We start from the raw sequence: 20,951 nt of genomic DNA, 5'->3' as shown, positions 1-20,951 counted from the left end.
TTCTTACTTTTTTTTTTCTTCTTCTTCTTCTTCTTCCTTTCTTTATTCCCCCCCTACCCCCACCCCCGAAAAAGTAAAGGAAAAATGTTTCGCCACATGGCGAAAGCATCTTTCGCCACATCTTCGTCAGTGGGAAAAAAAAAAAGCTCAAACCCCAGCATTTGGTTCAGTGGTTTTATTTTCTCTAGCACGCAGCAATACGGTAACAGCAAGTCATCATATGTACACGCCAAAAAAAAAGGGGTACCTTAAATAAACAGCACGTTTCATTAAAACACCGTTTTGTTTCTTGCTTGTGGCAAACAAACACAATGAGCCACTTTTTCCACAGAAAGTTTAGCTGTGCTGGTGTCTCAGTTCAGGCAGCAGGAGAGCTTCACTGAATTCCATTTTAGCCTTTGAATTCCATTTAAGCCTTTGCTGTATTTTATATAAACATAAATACACACCTGCCATCACATATAGCTACAAAGGAGGAGAGACACCGTACCGGCACCTGAACCCCACAGGCCAGGCAGAATTTGAGAACTTCCATTCCTTTGTTCTGACTCTTGCTGCACATAGTAACTACATGACACCGTTTCTGTACAAATGCAGGCCAAAATTATCAGAAGAACATGTTACACAAAAAACCCAAAAACAAAACCAACCAACCAACAAAAACCCCACAAACCCCAAACAACTGATTCCAGCCTATTCCATTTACCTGCATCTAGCACAGGCACTAAAGGCAGCTGTAACAGCATATAAAATTAAGGTCTGTACCATAATTAAGCTATAGACAGATACACAAATCAGACACTTCCATTTATCAGTCAGAATAGGCAGGCACATTACAAACTGCTGCAAAAAAAATATGCATAAAAGTAAAGGGCTGCCTAGAGGCTCTGCCCCATCAGTTTGCCAAACCACGAATATTTTCAACATGAGTACACTGTAACAAATGCAGATTCTACTTTATAAGGCTGACAAACAACAAAACAACAACCAACCCAAAACAAACCAAAAAACCAAACAACCTTTTGTCATCTTGCTGGTACGAACCTACAGCAAGTCTCAGTCTATAGTCTTCTCAATTACTAGTTTGGACAGCTGTCTGTCATGGACATCTCCATCAATCATTAAAGAGGTAGAATACTCTAAAGGCAATTCATTTTTCATACTGTTACATTAGCAATGTGTTTCGACATGCAGATATTTTAATGTCAGTTGATCACATTAAAAACCAGCCAAGAACCCACTGGAAACACTGTCTGAAATTTGTAGATTTATCTCCATCATTTAGTCATTGATTTTAAAGTCTCTAGAGCAACACTGGGCCACATATCCGCTTCCTGTGTCATATCCAGTATGTGGACAACAGAAGTCCAGCTGAACTGGCAGCTATTTTGGTTGTAGGCTAGTAAAAAATTCAAAGCAAACTTTGCTCATCCAAGTTTGAAATGCCTCAGGACCACAGAGGGGGCATGCCCGATTTCTGTAGCAGCTGAGAGTGCAGGACAGAAGGTGAAAGCCCCATGGGCTGAAGTGCACTGTATTTATGGTGTTTTACCACACCATGGGTAAACACGGTGCCCCGAGCCCTACAAAGCCTGCTACGAGACAGTGAGGCTGCATCCCAGAAACTGCATCATGCAGAACAGTCGCAATGAGAGGTCTGGAGGAAAGGAAGGGACAAGTCTTGCTGACTTTTATTCCTCATGAATACGTGTTGCCCCTAAGGAGCAGTACAGGAGCACAAACTGAGGCACATCAGCACTGATGGTGACCAGCATTATTACCCTAGCACAGGCAAGACTTGTTTAGACAGGTCAGGGTCAAATCAGATCACCCCAAAGAACGATACATTCAGCTCCAACAAAGAGACATCAGGAACACCTCCAGGGGAAAAGCAGCTATATTTGGAGAGATCGGGAATGAGGTGGGACTGCCAAGATTGGAGGGCAGTATAGGAAAAGGCATGAAAAAATTTCATTTGACAGGTTTAGTGTGTGTCAGCATGGATGCCAGCATGGTTATTTGGATCTGTTTTTCTAAAAAGGAGGCAGTGATGGCAGAAATAAAGCAGCTTTTGATGAGCCAAAGATTATGGTATTCAAGCACTAGAGGTGGAAAGGGAAAGATGAAGATCAGCAGGTGGGTTTAATGCAGAGTTTAGCAACTCTTGAAGTTAAATGACCATAGAAGTAAGGGCAGAATTATCATCAGAGTTAAGACTAAAAAAACAAGTTACCTCCTCTTCTGAGAGTTCAAATAAGATGTCAGTTTAAGTGCATGGAAGATACAGAAGCAATGGGTAGATAGATATCCATTTTTCATCATACTCATAAATACTACTAATTCAAGCTTGGGAACTCTAGAATATGACTGCTATAAGAAAAGGATGGGTGATCAAGAAGGTGCTATAAAAAAATAGCACATGGCTGTTGTACCATGGCACAACTCCTCTGTTCAGAGGTGTGCTTCTAACAGCAGTCCAGAGGCTTAATCCAAATGCAATAGGATAGAATACAGAATGTAAACTGTTTGATGAAAGGAGATAATGCACCTACATTTTGTCAGTGTTCTTATTAGAGATGAATGCCCAGCACCAGAGTAGCTTATAGTGATGAAAAGTTAGGTTAAGGGGAGGAAGATGTGTGCTTCCAAAAGGAAGTTCTCTTCCTCTCTCCAAACAACTGCTCACCAAGTAGAGACACACGGGTTCCTACATGGCAGATATAGGGGAGGTGGTAAGAGCCCATCATAGCTTAGTGCTGCTTTCAGGATGCATTAGCAGAGCTGAAGGAACTACGCCTTTCTCAACCCCCTGGCTTCAAAGGAGGCACTGAACAGGATTTCATCACCATGGGCAGAAGATTCAACCTCAATCTTGTTAACCTCAGAAAAGACTGGAGGAGGAGGAGAAGCTAATATTCCATTGGCTGCAAAAACTCCTCTGATACCCATTTCTCAACTAATAAAAAACTCTCAAACCCCTCAATTAATTGAAAACATCTGTTTCTGAGGTGATAGAATATGTTTTGGCTTCCATTGTATGACAGACCAACAGACTGCTTCAACCTATCAGCTATCATTAAACACTTCTGTGGTGTTCAAGCTTCTTATTTAGCTGGTGATTCGAAGCAGTGGATCAAAAATAAGTACTAATTGTTATATTTCCAGGAATTTTAAAGCCAGCAAGATATTATAATTGTTAGTTATTATACAAATAAAAGTTGTCTAATATTCACCTTCCCTGCAAATGCAGAATTTATTTATTTTGCTATTGTTTTTTCAGCCTTCTTCCTTCAGTTATATTCAGGGTGGTGAAAAAAATATTAAGACTAACTTCAAACCACACAGTTAAGTCTATACTTGATATTCTTAACATGCTGATTCCCTAGATATGCTGTCAAACAAATTTTGGTATTTTGGATTTCTCAGCCTTAGTTCTTGCAAAGAATATAACTGCTTTGCAAGCACAAGTTTGTGTGCAATCACACTGAACTAGAAGTAGGCAGCTCTCCCACTCAGCTCATTTTCCCAAAGTAAACCAACACTTTACTTCAGGAAGCTGTTATAGTAAATGACTGTTTTATCTCAGCCTGTACCGCTCCTCCCTTTGATATCAAACAGGTTTTAATATACCTTTGTCATTTCAGGCAGTGTAAGTGGGATACAGCACTGGTTTTAAAGCCTTTTTACTGTAATTCATGTATTTTAGAGCCATACTTTTACAATTTCATAGCTGTACTTTTGTTGCTGATTTGACAAATCAGTGAAAAGCAACGGGTATCAGAAGGGATCAAACAAGTAAAACATTTGATGCAAACACTTAGAACATTATTTCATATTAATTTGTTTGCAGTGGAAAGCAACTGGAATAAGACACAGGGAATCCACAAGCTGTTGAGAGCACCACCACTGCAAAGGATGGAGTCAGCTGCCAATCCATATAAACTAGGTGGATGAAGAAGAGATGAATGTCTACCAATACAAACACATGCTAACCGTTACATGTCTTTTTCTCATTTTACACTGCTCACTGTGATTTGTATCCACTGATTTTGATTGTGCTAAAATAAAAACCACTGTTGTTTTGCCTCTCTAAACCAACCAAACCATTGAAGTAAAAAAACATTACATATAATTACATACAGTAAATAAGTTCAGTAAAAAAAACAACCTAACCCCAAAGACAATACCGATTTGGCACTTTAAGCATGTTTTACTAAGTACCACTTTCCACAGTACCATAAGCAATGCTAAATCCCAAGTAAAAAAACCCAAAACTTTAAAGTGTTCGTTTCTATCCAGGGAGAAGGAAGGAAAGGGCTTAACAACAAAGCACACCAATAAAAATATCTAGTCTATATCAAATGTACCTCTCCAATAAGGAGTTTAATAGAAAAAAAACCCTACTAGTTATAATTTAACACCAAGCTGTCTTTCTGGCAGCCAGGATTACAGGTTTATCCTGAATACAATCTTATGTTCGAACACTGAGATAAGCAGCATTATCCCAAAACCCAGGAGAATCCCAGCATTCTGTAACAGGAAGTATCCCCACCGGCTACATCCATGATCACTGGCATCATTGTGGAGCATTTCAGGTACCTAAACAAACATGAAAGTGTTAAATGCCTTCAAAACAAACAATTACTTCAAACACAGTTCTGGAGGTACAATATATATTTTTAAAAAATATCTGTCTTCATGCCAAGAAGCAGTAACGATTTCATGGAAAAGTTGGAGCAACTTTGGTGGTGCTGACAGTGTGCAACTTGCAGTCTTACTGGCCATACTGGGCACTGTCAGCAGCAAATTCCTTACCTCTGTTGTTAACTGCCTCTGTTTAACAGCTAAGGGGAAAACAGAGCCTGTTCCTACAGTAATCTGAATAACATTTAACCTTAACATTTAACTGAGCACTTGCACTCATTAGCACCTTCAAGCACAGAGAAAGTTAATTGAGGGAGAAAAGAAGGAAGAATTTGAGATGAAAATAAAATAAACATTAATTCTTAAACTGTGTTATATAACATTCAAGTAAGTCTAGCCACTTACCATATCCACAAGAGCCACATACATGAACAAGCCAGCAGTAAGTGCAAATATCCACATTGAGACATTGTCTGCATAGTGACCGATAAGGATCCCAGTCGCCATCCCAAGATAGGCCAGCATAGCAGACAGAGCATTATAAAGCACAGCTTGCTTGACAGTCATACCAGCTTTTAGAAGTACAGCAAAATCTCCTACAACAGGGGAAAGAAAAAGAACACCCAAAGTTTTCATTCTCAGGTAGCTATTGTAGCATTTTCTTACTTACAGTTCTCTTACTTACAAGATTACTAAGACTGATCTATGTCTTATTCTTTTTCCTTCATAAAATTAGAAATCACTGGGGGACAGAAAATTTAAGGGTGCACATGAAGCACATGAAGCACAGCAAACAAACACAGCAGCAAACGCTGTAAATTTATAACCTAAAAGTCATAGGAGTTTTGGAAGAAGCAACTTTGCACTGAATCACAGAATAACCTGAGTTAGAAGGGACCCACAAGGATCATGGAAGTCCAGCTCCTGGCCCTGCACAGAACAGCCCCAAGAAGCACACCATATGCCTGAGAGCATTGTCCAAACACTTCCTGAACTCTTGTCAGGCTTAGTGTTGTGACCACTTCCCTGGGGAGCCTGTTCCAGTGCCCAACCACCCTCTGGGTGAAGAACATTTTCCTAGTATCCAACCTAAACCTCCTCTAATAGAACTTCAGGTCACTGATTACCAGAGAAGAGATCATTGCCCCTCCTCTTCCCCTCACAAGGAAGTTGTAGACTGCAAGGAGGTCTCCCCTCAATCTTCTCTTCTCCAGCCTGAACAGACCAAATCATCTCAGCTGCTCCTTGTATGGCTTCCCTTCGAGGCCCTTCACCATCTGCATAGCCCTGGCTTTGAACGTTCTTTAAGAGCTTTATATCTTAGTGTAGTTTGTATTTAAACCACCACTGTAAAATGTTGCAGTACTCGATATGCATGAGCATTCTAAAGAAGTCCCTAAAAAAAAATATTACCACTTGATTGCATAAAGCAATAGTGATTCTTTCATTTATTATCCTGTAACTGCTCTTTGTACTTCAAGTATTTTTATAAATTTTGAAATAATTTCTTCATTACGTTCTGTAAATGATCCTTAATGTCTTAATTTTACTTGAAGGAATGATAGGCCACCAGCCAGAAACAGGTTTCCTGTAATTCAGAACAGATTTTTTTCTAGACCAGAGTAGTAGAAGTTTATATTAAGTTATCTCCAGTTAAAGTAAACAAATAAACAAAAGTGATCTTCAAAGGTCAGTTGAGTAAATTGTTACAACAGCTTCTCCTACAAGATACTGCAATTAAGATGAACTGATATATTATAAACATTGTTTAGCATTAACAACAATGATCCAATTTTAATCCCAGCTAATTTCAGCTAGTCCCATTTGTTTCAATATTACTATGCCACTTCATGTCCTTGCTAAAGAAGGTATTTCTTATCAAGTTTTCTGTGATGATTAAAGTATGATTTATATTTTAAAAGATTTTTTCTTGTTTCCAAAACCAACAGAACAGTTGAATCTAAAATTATCAGATTCATAACATGAATTTACTTTGTATATCTGAACTAACAACTTTCAGTACATGTAATTAATACAAGGTTCCATGATTATTATGAACAAAACTCAACTCCTCCCAAGTCATAAAATCAGGCTATGTTTTCTGCAGAATAACTATTTCTGTACAGCATTACTGCACAAATATATCAAGCTGTTTAATACAGAATTTGATGTTTACACATACTGGTTTACAAGCTCCTTTAAATGAAACTGAACGTTCTACTCTGCAAGGAATTAAACCTTAAAAAAGTGCAAGCAAACTTTTCTTTCTTCATTCTATACACCAAGTATGACTGTAACTACGACAGCTAAGAAATAAGCACCAGTTGCACATTCAAAATGATCTGACAGTTGGGAAGATCAGTTTTGTCTCAGGTTCAACTAAGCAGATCTGTCCTGTTCCCACAGGCTGCCCCACAAAAGGGCCAAATACTGAACTTGCATTGTAAAACACGAAAATAATATCTCATGGGACAGCACATGAATTTAAATCACTTGAGCTTGAAAGACAAATTATTTCTAGGAAAGATTTGTAAGTAGTTTCAAGTTTAATTTAGAGCTACAGCAGCTCTTTGCAAGACTTAATGAAAAAGCAGCAAATGTTATGCGGGAAGTAGTTTGACTAATCATGACCTTCTTTTAGCAGCACAAACACAAGAATAAAATTAAAGAGAGATGTGAGAAAGGCAAATTCTGTCATGCATCCTCCTGCAATTCACAACTTATGCTGTATACAAGGAGAATAAAAACTACAACTAAACTAGACAGAACAAGCTGTAAGTAACTGCAAGAGGTGGAGTTTTAAACACAGTAGCTGAAATATTTAGATTTTTAAAAGTAAGATTATTTCAATTAAGAAATGTTTAAAAACACCTTTAAGTAAATTAAAAGTATTCTTGAATAGACAGCCTGACACAGATGAAGTTTTCTGATCAAATTTTATAGCAACACAGAATAAAATCTTTTATTTCCCCATGTGCACCTTTAAAGAATATACACATGCAGTGTATGGAAATACCGGGGTCTTACCTAGCTCATGAGGTAATTCATGGCAAAACACAGCCACAGAAGTGCTTAAACCACTAGATAACCCTTCAGTAAAGGCTGCTCCTATGAAGAGACAGGAAAAAAAGGTGTGAACAAAACATTACTGCATACTCAGACATCAAGCTCAGAAGCATTGTTGCACATGGTTGTGTCATATTAGGACATATTAGTTTCACTCAAGTTTTTCTTCTATTTCTGGAAGCAGTTAAACTTTTAACTGAACAATTGTTTACAATTCGTAAGTTTCAAAATTCTCTTTCAGAATCTTCCAAGTAAACCCCATTTCACTATCTTATTTCTGAACTAATACCTTTCAACAACATAGCCCTTCCCAAAAATGCAATAAATACTTTTTTTTTTGTAAAGTTACAAAGGGAAGAAAGGAGTTGAACCTCATCTGAGAGTCAGCACTTGAAAAAGGAAAGTCAATTTAACAGTAAGAGATGCTGTGTAAGTCACATGAAATCAACAATGAAAGACAGCTTGAATGTAAGCAAACTACTACACCTTAAGCGGAGGAAAGAGAAAGCACAACAACCCCTTATATTAGTTCAACAGTCCCCATCTTTCTGGTTTTCCCTGTTTCTCTTGTTGCTTGCCGTTTTTCTTATTTGGCAGCAGTTGAGGAGGACACAGCACGTTGCAGGGCTGCACAGGTCACACACAGCATGGGGGGTCCCCAGCTGCATGGACAGCATCCCCCAGGGTGCACAACCACATCCAGCTCATCCAGCTTCCTCTTCAGCTGGTACCAGCAGCCTGCCAGCACACGAGGTGCTGCCAATAAGCAGTTAAAGAGCCACAAGGCCATGACACAGTAGGCTGGCACACAAGAGACCCAGGAGTACTGTTCACGAACCACCTAAACAAGAAAAGGTGGTGACTAAGGCTACCTATGAACACAAGAATCACCACTGACAGAAGATTTTTCAGCTGTGAAGGCAACAGTACTGGGCACACAATCAAAGACGTCCCTTAATTGTATTGGTAATGCTTTCCTCAATACAAATGACAGAAAAGCCAGCCAGGATTAGCCTTCTAAATAACCCCACTGCACCAAACCAAGGAAAAACTGATGGCAAATACAGCAAAAAATGACATCTTGAGAGCATGAGGTAACTGAGATAAGGATACGGAAGGAGGCTGGGAAAGAAGGAAGCAAAATTAGGACTCTAGATTTTAACAAAGCAGACTTTGACTTCTTCAAGGAATTGCAGTGCAGAATACCCTGGGAATCAGTCGAAAGAGAGAAAGAGTGCCCGGAAGAGGTGGCTGGTGCAGGAACACTCACAGAAGACATGCCCAGCTAAGCAGTGTGTCTTAATGAATTAAGACTCAGAAGAGAAGCACACAAGAAATAGGAACAAAGACTGGCGACAAGGAAGTTAAAAGCAGTGAACAAAAAGGAGGAAGAGCGAAGCCCAGCTGGAGCTAAAACTAACAAGACACCAAGAATAACAAGAAACAGTTCTACAAGAATGCTAGCTGAGAAACAACGTTCAGGAAAAATTCAGGTCTGTGGCTAGAACAGGAAGGGAAACAAGCAGTAGACATAAAAAGAGCAAAGCATCAGCACAGCCTTCATCTCAGTCCTCATTAGCAAAGCCAGACCCCAGCACCATCCCAGAAAGAAAGGGGCAGCAAACCAAAGAAGCAACAGTTGAGGGATATGTAGAAAAAAATGGAAACACTCATACACATGCCAGGATGGGACTCTAACTCAAGGGTGCTGACAGAGTTGACTAGTGTGGCAACAAGGCTGCAGTCTATCATTTGTGGAAAACTGTGGCTATGGAAGGCCCTGGTGGAACTCTGAGGAAAGGATAATGTTATTCCCATCTTTAAGAAAGGCAAAGAACAGGACTCAGGGAACAGTCAGCACCATCTAAGTTCCTGGAAAGATCATGTTGAATATCCTCTTCAAGTCTCTCTCCAAATGCTTCATCCAGCTTGAGGAAGTAACTGACTGTAGAGACAGTGACAGCAGCAAATGTAACAGAACTTGACTTTACTAGGATTTCTAACACTATCTCTTACAGAGGGCAGAGGAAACATGAGCTTGCACACTGAGCTAACAAGGCCTGATGGCTGGCTACTAAGAAGAAGAGCTCACCAGGACAAAAACTGCAACCAATTTTGCTTCACTAATGATCTGAATGAAACAGAGGGCAACAAGAGCAAATTTGCAGATGACACTAAGCTAGGGGGCAATGGGGAGAAAGTAAGTGCTGAGGTGACACATCAAGCATTGGAGCCTTAGACAAGACCACAGTAAACTTAATTCTTACAAAGTTCAACAAGGAAAAGTAAGAAGTAACCAAAGTATAAGTTTAAATAACAAAAATATCTATTTTTACTTTTTCACTGCTAAAAAGAAGTCTTCAAACGTCAACAAACTGAAGATGACATTAATAAACCTGGCACTATCCTTTATCAATAAGTTGGTTTAGTAGCATGATTGGTATCTTAAAATATACTTTTAAGACATCACTTCTTTCAGAAGCTAAAGGAAAAAATATATATGCAAGACTAGCGTAAAAATAATGTTCTGCATTTTACTTATTTAGTTGCAGTTACACAGAAAAGTCCAAATCACAGATGATCACTTTGTACAAATGAGTCAGATGCAACTGTTCCATGCTCTAATAAAAAAATAAGCACTTCTAAAACTTGTTCCTACATAATTAGCGCAACAGATTTGAGGAAAGAAGTAACTGATGGAAATCATGAATAACAAATCACAGAGGGAATGAACTTAAATGAAGGGTTATGGTGGCTAAAGCTATCTTTACAGAAGCATTCACATTTTCTTTTAAATACAGGTAAGATACTACCCCAGTAGCATTTTCACGACACCATCAAACCGATGTTTTCCCATAATACTTTTAAGCACATACAGAACTGAAGGAAACCCATATTTCCATTAGCCTGAACAAGCTACACAGCAGGACTTCTAAAAGCTATTGCTCTCCCATTCAATAAGCCTTTATTAACCTTTCTTATACTCTTCCCTTCATAACTATAAAGTCATAGCTCCTTCTCAAATCTCCCTAATGCCAGGAGGTAATTGATTCTGTGTGTCATTTGTATGCAAATCTTCCTTCTACCACATTTTCACTACTGATCTGCTCAAAAATTTACATTCCATGCTTCAACTTTCATCAAAAATGAGATTAAATAAGAAAGTCTCTTTTCACATTATACTTTGAATTGACTGAATCTGAACAACTGCAATACTGCTGTGAAAAAATAGTTATTATTGGGTTTCTCCTCAAACAAGAATGAACTTGTCCTACAATAAAATTTACAGAAAGACTGATACTGCTGAACTTCCCCCAGTATGCTAAACAAGCTAGAAATGAATCCAATACCTGTAAAGATTAGTCTTAAATACAAAAGTCAAGATCAGAAAAGATTAGCATAAGAACTGAAGATTACTGATTTGACTTCACTTTCTATAAATTACTTTAACCTTTTAAATTCAAAATACCAGTAGTCTAGCTCTCCTAGAAAAAAATTAGAATCCCCAAAGCTGTCCTCCCAGACAGAGGTCAGAAACAAAATATTCAACCTATTATTTTTGTGATAAAGAAATATTTTCACTGAAGCATTAGCAAAAAATACTGAGCAACTACAACATGTTAAGGGAAGAACAGGGACATGAACTAAACAGGAACAAAAAGATAAATGTTTTGTTTACAGGTAAAATAAGTTTAAAGTTTAAAATACAAGTTTAAATTTTTTAAAAATGGACTATTAAGCTCAACTTTAGGAATAAGACTCTGAGTAGTGTATGACTGCTGTTTAAGAAAATAAAACTTTTTTAAAACCTTTTCCAAGAAGAGAGACTGAGGGCAGTAAACTGAGCATTTGAAGAAAACTACTTCTGGAATCATAGAATCATTTAGGTTGCAAAAGACCTAAGATCAAGTCCAACTGTTAATACTATAATTGATATAGGTATTCTTAATCCAAAAATCTGCATAAATGCAACATACAGTGACTTCATTGGTATCTTCTTCATGAATCACATTTCTGACAGGTAATGGCTAACTACTCACTGTCCTACTCACACACTCCTAGGATACAAAAAGCAGCATAGACCTTCTCTGGAAGGTTAGTTACAAGCACTAGGAAGAACTGTAATGCTGCTCTCTAGGGGATGGTAAGATCTGAAAATCTGGATGTGGCACGACTGCTATGCAAAAGTGTAAAAGCACCCTAAAGAACACAATGATTTGGACCAAATTAATTTTACAGCAAAAATGAATGCATGCCTACCTCCCACAGCACAGAAATCACACATATATATTGCCTAATTCATTTGGGTAAACTTCAGGCTTAAACAGATTGAAACCAGGGCCTCATCTCCCTACCCACCAGTGCTCTAGGGGAACTTACACATGATGTGTAACCAGGGCCCAGAAGATAGATATGCCAAGTATAGAACCTGACCTTGCTGCATAACAAGTGAAGATGGAAGAGAAAAAGAAGTAAAGAAGCCCATGACACTCGTGGACTGACTGAAGTAAAAAAAAAAACATAGTTACTTTGTACGTGACAAAAAATACAAGATTGTCATAAAAATAATTAGGATTAAAAAAACTGTGGAGCAATTGCAGGTTTTGAAATGAAAAGTCAGTCCTGAATACTTTTTTGTAAGCCTAGCTTTAGTTTTGAAAAACATTAGCTTTAACTTTGCTAAAAATAGAAAATGTAGCAAAGTTTATGGATTTCCCAAAGAAATGCAGCTGTAAGCACATAATTTCTGTTTCATTTATCACTGATCTCCATGTTGATACTGGAGATTTTTCATATTCATTCAGAGACGCTATTGGATAGAAGTTTAGGCTTCAGAGACCTGCTGTTAATGAGCTACATCCCTAACAGAGATAAGTGACAGCAAGAAGACTTCACGATCTTCACATATAACAAAGCTGCAGAGTCCAAGTTAACACTTACCAATTGCTAGCCCATCACTAAAGTTGTGTAGTCCATCTCCCATAATCACCATCCATGCCAGAGTCGCTATCCCTGCATCCTTCAGTTCTTCACGTGAGTAGCGCTGACTGTGACTGTGGGGATGATGGTTCTGGTGGTGATGGTGATGCAGAATATGATGGTAGTCATGGTGATGGTGACTAAGATGATCTGTCTGTCCTAGAGTATCGTGTAAGTGAGAATGGCATTTGTTTCTACAGCCCCTGGACACATATTCATTGTCAACCTCCTCCTGATGAGAATGAGCTATCATCACTTCTTCTTCCTCTTGTACAGTTGGCTGCTGAGAAATGAAGGCTGATGGATCTTGGGAGTCTGTCCCTAGATAGCCCTCAGGCCCTGTTACAAAAACCCAGAGTATAAATGTTATACATTTTTAAAAACAACTAGGAAGCAACAAACAAACAAGTTGAATATGCGATGCGGTAAAGAAGAAACCAGTTAGTCTAGAAGATGAGACTGATAAGGCAGGTTCTTGCACCAAAAAAGTTATTTTTAAGGGTTTCCACAACTTATTTTCTTTAATCAGATTTCAGAGATAATTCCCAGTAGTTCAAAATACGAAAAACTTTTAGTTTCTGCCCCAGCTACTGAAACAGCCCTTACATTATGGCCATAAATGCTTCCTAAAAGGTAAAAAACCTTTTCATCTAAGACCCAGTGCAATTTAAATACAACAGCATAAGGCTCCAAGTCCCAGTTTCACAGCATGAATTGCTTCAGAAAGACCAAGTATCTGAAATGCATGTGCCATTTATTCCTCTTAGGGATGAAGAATAAGGACACAGAAGAGGATTACATTATAGATAATTTTGGAAACTCCTGTATTTCATATAAATATAGCATTTTGGTTTTACACCTGAAAAATAAACACACAGAAATAAAGTCATCAATGCAGACTACGAGATATCCTCGTATAAATTACATCAAGGTGCACTAAGGTTAGTTATTTTAACTAACTCCTAAAACTTGCTAAATTCTTCCCCAGCAATTAAATTAATAAATTCACGGAGGGTTTCTACCTTAGAGACAATTTTTTCATCAGCTATAAAATTATTCTGAAAAACTAAGCATCTCCTTTAGCTACAAGAGCTAACAAGTACCTAGTGAGGTGTGGTTTGGATTAAAGCGTGACCTTGGGGATGTATGATCATTCGCATTCCAAATACTTCAAGTAATATCTAGAATTTTAGATTATCACCCTTATAAATAATCAAACTAACAAAATCCAGGCTTAAGATACACAGAAATCTAAATAATAAATCACACACACAAGATCTAACAGTCTAAAGAGAAGTGTAGAAGCCATCAGGTACAACTGTACTTGCAACAGCCACGGCCAGATGAGCTTCGCAGAATGACTTCAACTTCTGCTGCTAAATCCATAATTAAAAGGCTTAAGGTTTCAAAACTGTGAGTTCTCCACTTCCAACCTATTGATCCTTTTTAAAGCAAAGCAGCAAATAGAGCTAGCCCTCTATATATCAAAGCACAGACAGGTTTGGTTTTGGAAAGAAATCAAGTAGGCAGTGATCCAACCTACGGTAAGAAGCCAATCTATGAGCTACCATCAATCAGGTGTTTTTTAAACAGCTCTGCCACAAAATAGCAACTGTGCAATATTAATGAGACTTACGATCATCTGCATCTAACTTTTCGTCATTCGCCGAAAACTTCTTACTTTCACCATCATCTTCATTTTTTTTCTTAGTCCAAAAGAAAATACTGCAGTTACGAATATTGTACTTATTTTTCAGGATATACATGAGCAACATTACATTCACAACATTTATGCAGCCTGCATAGAAAGAGGACAACATGGAAGCCATATAAAGAGCGGAGAAGAGGAATATTAGAAACCCAGCTAAGTATAAGATGACAAGGATTCCTCAGGATCCACAGGAGAGGAGAAAAAAACCAAAAGAACCCCACAAACAAACAACAAACCCACACACGTAAATACACCACATTTTTGCACAAGGAATATGCAGAGGGGTTAGCTGAGAAGCAAAACACATCAAAAATACTGACTAAAGTTATTCCACTCATTCTTTTCTATTGTAAACTCAATATAATGGGTTTTTTTATAATGTACAGAAGGAAAACCAAGTAAAATCTCTAATCCTTGCTCACTAATGTCTGTATCACAACAATTTAGACTGAGTATCTAGAACTAGAGATAGGGAAAGCTTACAGTTAGTTTAACTTCAGTATAAACTGCACCAACACAACCTCCCATGATCAAAGAGCTTACACGGCATCTGCTCCAAGACTACTGCCTCAATGACTAATTTAACAATAAAACTTAACAGAGATTATCAGTCATCATGGTACCCTACCAATTAGCTACTTTTAAGCCAAGTAATTAGCATCTTACTAACTTTCTTCAAGTAAAACTTAAGATTGCTGGAACCAGATGACCTTCAAGGTCCCTTCCAACCCAAAACATTCTATGATTCTATTATATCACCAGCTTTTCCTGTATCTTTTTTCACTGAGTCAGCTTTTACATTCATTCACTATTCCTGGCTACACTAGTCTCTAAAGAACCAGTAATTGGCAAGTTACCAGCATTTATGACCTGCCAAAATTCAGTCAGAAGGAAGTCAATAATGAACAGTGACTTCTTAAATCACTCTGTTAAAACAAAGTGGGCGTTTGGACGTTTGGACATTTGCTTATTAAACAATTCACTGCGATATCAAGCCTGTACTACGTTGTAGTTAGTTACGGTTATGGAAATAGCTAAAAGCCCTTAATAATAGGACCACACAAAAAGGTTATCACACAGTTTAAAAGTATATGTATTGCCAATATAAATGAAATCCTAACACTAATCAAGTCAGCTATCGCTATTAAATCAATATATAATACTCACAAAAGGGCTTTAATAACTGTTTTCAGAAATGAGCATGCAATACAATGTAGCTTCAAAGTAGTAGCTTCCTTACCTTTTTCTTCTTGTCTTTAAACTGCTTTATTAAAGTGATCAAATGCTCCACTAGAAACATGAAGTACAAGCCTCCAAGTGCTGTAAGTCCTTTCCATGTAGAATCCAGGTAAGCACTCTCCTCTGTACTTGGAAACACAGGATGTTTGTGCATAGAGCCTCTGTTTTGTTCAGTCAGAGGCTTTTCATGGTGATGGTGATGGTTTCCATGAGACTAAAGGGAGAACCAAATGGAGAAAGTTATCACATTCAAAAGAACCGTAACATAAGAAACATAGAAAGTATTTTTCCATATTATTTTCCTCATGTCTGGAGGCCAGACTTGACAATTCTCACAGTGTAAATGCTCTGCATACAGACTCAAATAATTACAAAGAAATCCATTGACTGGAAATTTGTTGATGTGAAGAAACATTGTGACTGAGAATAGGCCTGGTATTCACCCATTCACTGAGGCTTACATTCTTATACTTTTCTGAAAGCTGAAACAAGTTACTTACTTTTGGGAGGGGAAGCGAGAAAATGTCTAAGAGCTTCAAGAAGGGAATTTGATTGCTAAATTTCTACCTGTTTCATTGTTCATTCTACATAAAAACAACTCCAAAGTCTATCAAGTAATGTTTTCCCTGGACTTCAAAAATGCTTGATTCTGATAAAAAAATTACTATGGACAAGCCTTCAACATAAGTGGCTTATAACAGAAAATAGTTGATTATCCATTCCACATTTAAAGTGTTCAGTGAGCAATTTCCACTATCTGTAAAGTCCATTAAACTGCAAAAAGAACAGGCAGCATTGCCATAAACCACTGAGAACATTTATGCAAAATTCTTGCATACAAGGAACAATAAGTGACTTGCTAGCATATATGACTAAAAACAGGAAAGAGAGAGAGGGATAATGCTGTGAAGTTCTTGCACTGTAAGGACTGTGAAATGAGTAACATAAACAGTTTCAAATGGAAAACCATTCCATCAAATAATCTATCTTACGAGGCTGAAAAATGACTCACCAAACTGGTATTAATTAAAAGGGATTAAAATTATCCTTAAGTATTACAGAGGGCTGTCAAGTTCTCCGAGATGAGAAATGAAGCAGTAATTAATACTTACATGTGGAAGGAGGTGCAGGAAGGCATCTCCACTCAAGGTCCCCACAGCCAGTGCCACAAGAAAACTTAGAAGAAACTTGAAAAATACGCGGTTCATCAGCGGCACCAATATAACACCCAATAAGGAAAGAAAACTGATGACGGAGATGGATATAAAGCCACCAATCCAGGCTGGTAAAAATAAATAAATAAAAAAAAAGTAGTAACAACAATAAGTAACAGCTGTACATGATTTTGTTTGCTTAACATTTCTGTTATCAAACACTTCTGATCACAGGTAAGCCACAAAGATTCATAACCAACAGAAATATGTTTCCATTAAGCACTGATGTTAAAATACAACCTACCTATCTGCAGAGAGTAACTTTTCGGAGCAGTTTCAGCTTTTTCACTAGTTGCATGAACTATGCAGTACTTGCCATCGATCTGATTAATAAGAGCTGGACAGAGGTAACTAAATTCTGTAGCAGACAACAATACTTGAGTGCCTATTCCATGTGACTGCATCAGTTTTGAAGCATTTGAGCACTGTGGAAAGAAGACATATATTAAAGATTAACCAGAACCAAAATACCATAATAAATCTTAAAAGGACTGCACATCTCATCTCACTTGAAATGCAGGGGCACCATATGAAAACAGCTGCATCAACACAACTCAAAAATTGGTAACAGACCAATTTAAGTAAAAAATGTTCCTCCACCCTTTTCCTCTCCCAAAGAAAGCTCGTTTGGGAGTCCTGGTAAATGACACATAAATTATCACTCATTCTCAGCACAAGTGGGTCAGATGCTTTTTGCTGTATAAATAAAGCCTAATACTTTTCATTCTGTTTTAAATGCCACACAAGGAAGCTGTAACAAGGTCAAATACCTTTTTATAGAAGTGACTACTATGGAAAGTCTTGCACAGAGCATGTCCTGCATACACTTCCTCTAGTAAAGAGCTCCCCATTGGATGACCTACATGTAGTCTCACCAAGCTTAAAGAACAGTAATACTTCTGCTTTGACCGTGCAGAACACAGCAACAACTTGCGAATTCAGCACCTACAAGTCACCAGTTACACAACACCCACTCTGAATTACCTGGCAATGCTGCAAATTTTAAGCCTCCAATTGCCTTTTAAAGGCTTTAATGGAAAAGGATTTGACTGTGTAAGCAAACTGTCTACAGCACAACTATTGACTTTTTTCGTCCTACTTTTTACTATTTTAAAGTGCCAGATAACTTTTTGATGCAATCCTTTTTACAGCTGGTTTCTATATACAGTCTTGAAGATGAGGAGGGGAGGGGGTTGAAGGAAGATAGTTCTATGCTCTCACAACTGTGAGAGCTTTGATAAGGATAACAGTATTTTAACTAGATTTTTTTACTTTCATCACATTATTAGGAAAACAAGACAGAGACTGACCTGCAGGTTATAAATTTTAAATGTTTTTTGTTTTTAGTAATATTTTAAAATATTGTATAAATCATAAATATATTAAAGTGTACATTTATACTTAATTTTCCTCTGAGCTTGTGAACATGACACAACATTCCTTCAAAATGTTACGTTTTCAAGGAAAGTTGTTTGCACATGTTTTGCCATGGGTATGGTTACACCACAAAGCCTGCACCCAGCTGAGCGACAAGCATCTGACAAATAAGCCATGACAACATTCCCAGTGGATCCGGATTCCTGAAAATACAACAGAATCGGTCTCACCTCCTGAGTGCTTTGTTTTTTCAGTTTAGAATACAGGTAGCTTCCTCCTTCCGACTCCTTCGGGGAAGCACGAGATTCATTGGCCTTGCTGACAGCAAGCCAGCTCGCATTGCGGCCGCCCGTGACGTTGACGGCACTGGGGCCCGTCAGCCCTGAACGAGCAACTGTCTTGACTTCCCCGGGTTGCACATTCTGCAACTCAGAGTGGCCACCTGCAGAAGCAGTGATGACAGATGCCATTATCTCATTAACAGTGTTCTTGCTGCGTACAAAGTTTTGCTGGTGTTCCACGTTCTCCACTTTATGAGGTTCCTTCGCGTGGCTGTTCCTGCGGTCTTTGTTAGCATCTGATTCGTGGTTGGGACAAGCAGTCTTCTCGGAGCTTCTACTCAGCGAAACATGATTATGGTGAAAGCGATGATCATGGTCATGGTCATGGTTGTGGTCGTGATCGTGATGATCATGATCGTGGTGATCATGGTCATGATTGTGGTGATCATGGTCATGATCATGGCGATCATGGTCATGATCGTGGCCTATTGTAATCCTTTTCAATTTATCTATACCTATGTTCTGGAGGAGTTTTCTAAACCCATCAATTGACAGAGAGTTGTTTTCTCCGTAGTGATGAAAAAGTTCTTGAAGGTGAAACTTCTGTATTAGCCCTGCCAAGTCAGTATTAATGCCCACTGTCTTTTCTGGAAAAGCTCTCTCTGATGTATGCACAACAGTAACGGTCTCCACTCCATGATGGTAACTTTCACACAGCAGTATGGAAAAGGATACAATGAAAATAACCGATACCGTACTCTCCATTGCAGTTCCTTTTTCAGCAGTGCAAACAATCTAGAAAAAGAGGAAAATTTTAACAGTTTGCATAGAACCGATCACATCTTCCTCTGTAATGCTAGTTCATAATTTGCTTAAACAAAAAAAACCCACAACAAACAAAATCAAACCCTGCTCAAAGTATCAATGCAGTGAGAGACATTTAAACTTCTTATGCATCCAGTACTTTTCCCAGATGTGTGGCCTCAGGCAAGAAGAAGATGAAGCTGCATACCACAGTGAGGTCACTGGCCATGAACACCTCCCCAGGTGTGATCTTACCTTTGTTCAGCTTCGCCTGAGTCACTGCTAATACTGGCTAAACAATGAGAGCCCTCAAGGGTGCTCCAACTCAGTTCTAGGTTAGGGTTTTCTCATGCTTAAAAGAAGCCCTATAATTTCCCTCTTAGCAATGAATAAGTACTATAAATTATATGCTCCTGCTTAAAAATCGAAGTTCCCAACCTTTAATCACTGGAATTCCTGGAGGTTTTGGTAAACCAGCTGAGTGACTGTTTCCACCACTCCACAAAAATGCATTTTTTTTATGCTGCCACGTTCTTCTATCTGTGTTTTAACAGTACTGCCGCACGGCTCCTTTCACTAGGCAGGCAGATCATTGCCGTGGACCAGACGCTCACAAGCGTTTATGTGTTTCATTCCATAAATACTCACAAATACTCCAGAAAGGCTGCGGATTAACTGCTGCGGTGGCTGCGTGCAGGGCTACGCCCGAGGGCTGCCTCAGCTCTTTCCAGGGAGACACAGAGAACGTTACCTAACGCCGAGAACCTCGGAGTTTCCAAAAAGATTACAGTCAGCCTTAAAAACCCCACACGGCCGGCGCAAAGGGACGGCTGAGAGGTGACCTCATCAATGTCTATGAGTATCTGAAGGAGGAGTGCCAAGAGGACGGGTCCAGGCTCTTCTCGGCGGTGCCAAGCAACAGGACAAGAGGCAGTGGGCAGGCACCGATGCACAGGGAGTACCACCGGGACATGACGCGAAACTTATTTACAGTGCGGGTGACCGCGCACTGGAAGAGGCTGCCCAGAGAGGTAGTGGAGTCTCCCTCACTGGAGACACCCGGGAACCATCCGGACGCCATCCTGTGCCATGTGCGCGGGGACGGCCCTGCCCGAGCAGGGAGGCTGGACCAGATGCTCCACTGCTGCTCCTCCCGAGCTGACCCGCCCCGTGGCTCCGTGACCCGCGGGAGCCGCGCCCGCTCTCACGGTCCCCGCGGCCCCGGACACCGGCACTGCCCTGAGCGCCGCGCTGCGGCTGGGAGGCGCGGGAAGGGGAAGGAGGAAAAGAAAACAGAGGTTACCTGGCCCGCCGCCGGGACGGGCTGAGCCCTGCCGCCGCCGCTGCCCGCCCGCGCCGGCCGCGCCGCGCCCCTTCCCTTCTCCCTTTCCTTTTCCGGGTACGGCGGCCGCCACGCGCCGCTCCGGAGCTTCTCCAACGGCGGAGAGGGGCGGGAGTCACGTGGAGGGTGGCGGAGCTGCCGCTGCCACAGTGGTGGGAGCGGCCCTGGGGGTCCCGCCGACCCCCCCTTCGAGTGCCGCCGGTGCCCTGGGCGGGGGCTGCTCCGAGGCGCTGTCCGGGGCCACAGGGGCCAGCCCAGGAATCATAGAATCATAGATTTAACTGGGTTGGAAG

The 20,951-nt window shown here is 39.7% G+C and overlaps 1 protein-coding gene across 3 annotated transcripts; it reads right to left on the bottom strand.

The window, feature by feature from the left end:
* Window positions 1-160: 160 nt before the first annotated feature.
* On the bottom strand, window positions 161-20,718 carry SLC39A6 (solute carrier family 39 member 6). 3 transcript variants are annotated; one of them, XM_050317010.1, is made up of 10 exons: window positions 20,620-20,718; window positions 18,462-19,307; window positions 17,099-17,279; window positions 16,753-16,922; window positions 15,642-15,854; window positions 14,327-14,396; window positions 12,652-13,029; window positions 7,672-7,752; window positions 5,050-5,240; window positions 161-4,599 (listed from the first exon to the last, which is right to left on the bottom strand). In XM_050317010.1, the coding sequence occupies exons 2-10, from the start codon at window positions 19,275-19,277 to the stop codon at window positions 4,447-4,449; spliced, it is 2,253 nt and encodes a 750-aa protein (XP_050172967.1). In that variant the 5' UTR covers window positions 19,278-19,307; window positions 20,620-20,718; the 3' UTR covers window positions 161-4,446. The 3 variants fall into 3 exon arrangements, with proteins under 3 accessions (XP_050172967.1, XP_050172987.1, XP_050172976.1); XM_050317030.1 differs by lacking the exon at window positions 20,620-20,718 and adding an exon at window positions 19,755-20,485; XM_050317019.1 differs by lacking the exon at window positions 20,620-20,718 and adding an exon at window positions 19,965-20,485.
* Window positions 20,719-20,951: the final 233 nt, after the last annotated feature.

The sequence above is a fragment of the Myiozetetes cayanensis genome, unplaced genomic scaffold (assembly GCF_022539395.1).
Source record: "Myiozetetes cayanensis isolate MyiCay16 unplaced genomic scaffold, myiCay2020 scf1, whole genome shotgun sequence".
Lineage (NCBI taxonomy): Eukaryota > Metazoa > Chordata > Aves > Passeriformes > Tyrannidae > Myiozetetes > Myiozetetes cayanensis.
This window is presented reverse-complemented; position numbering and strand designations above follow the sequence as displayed.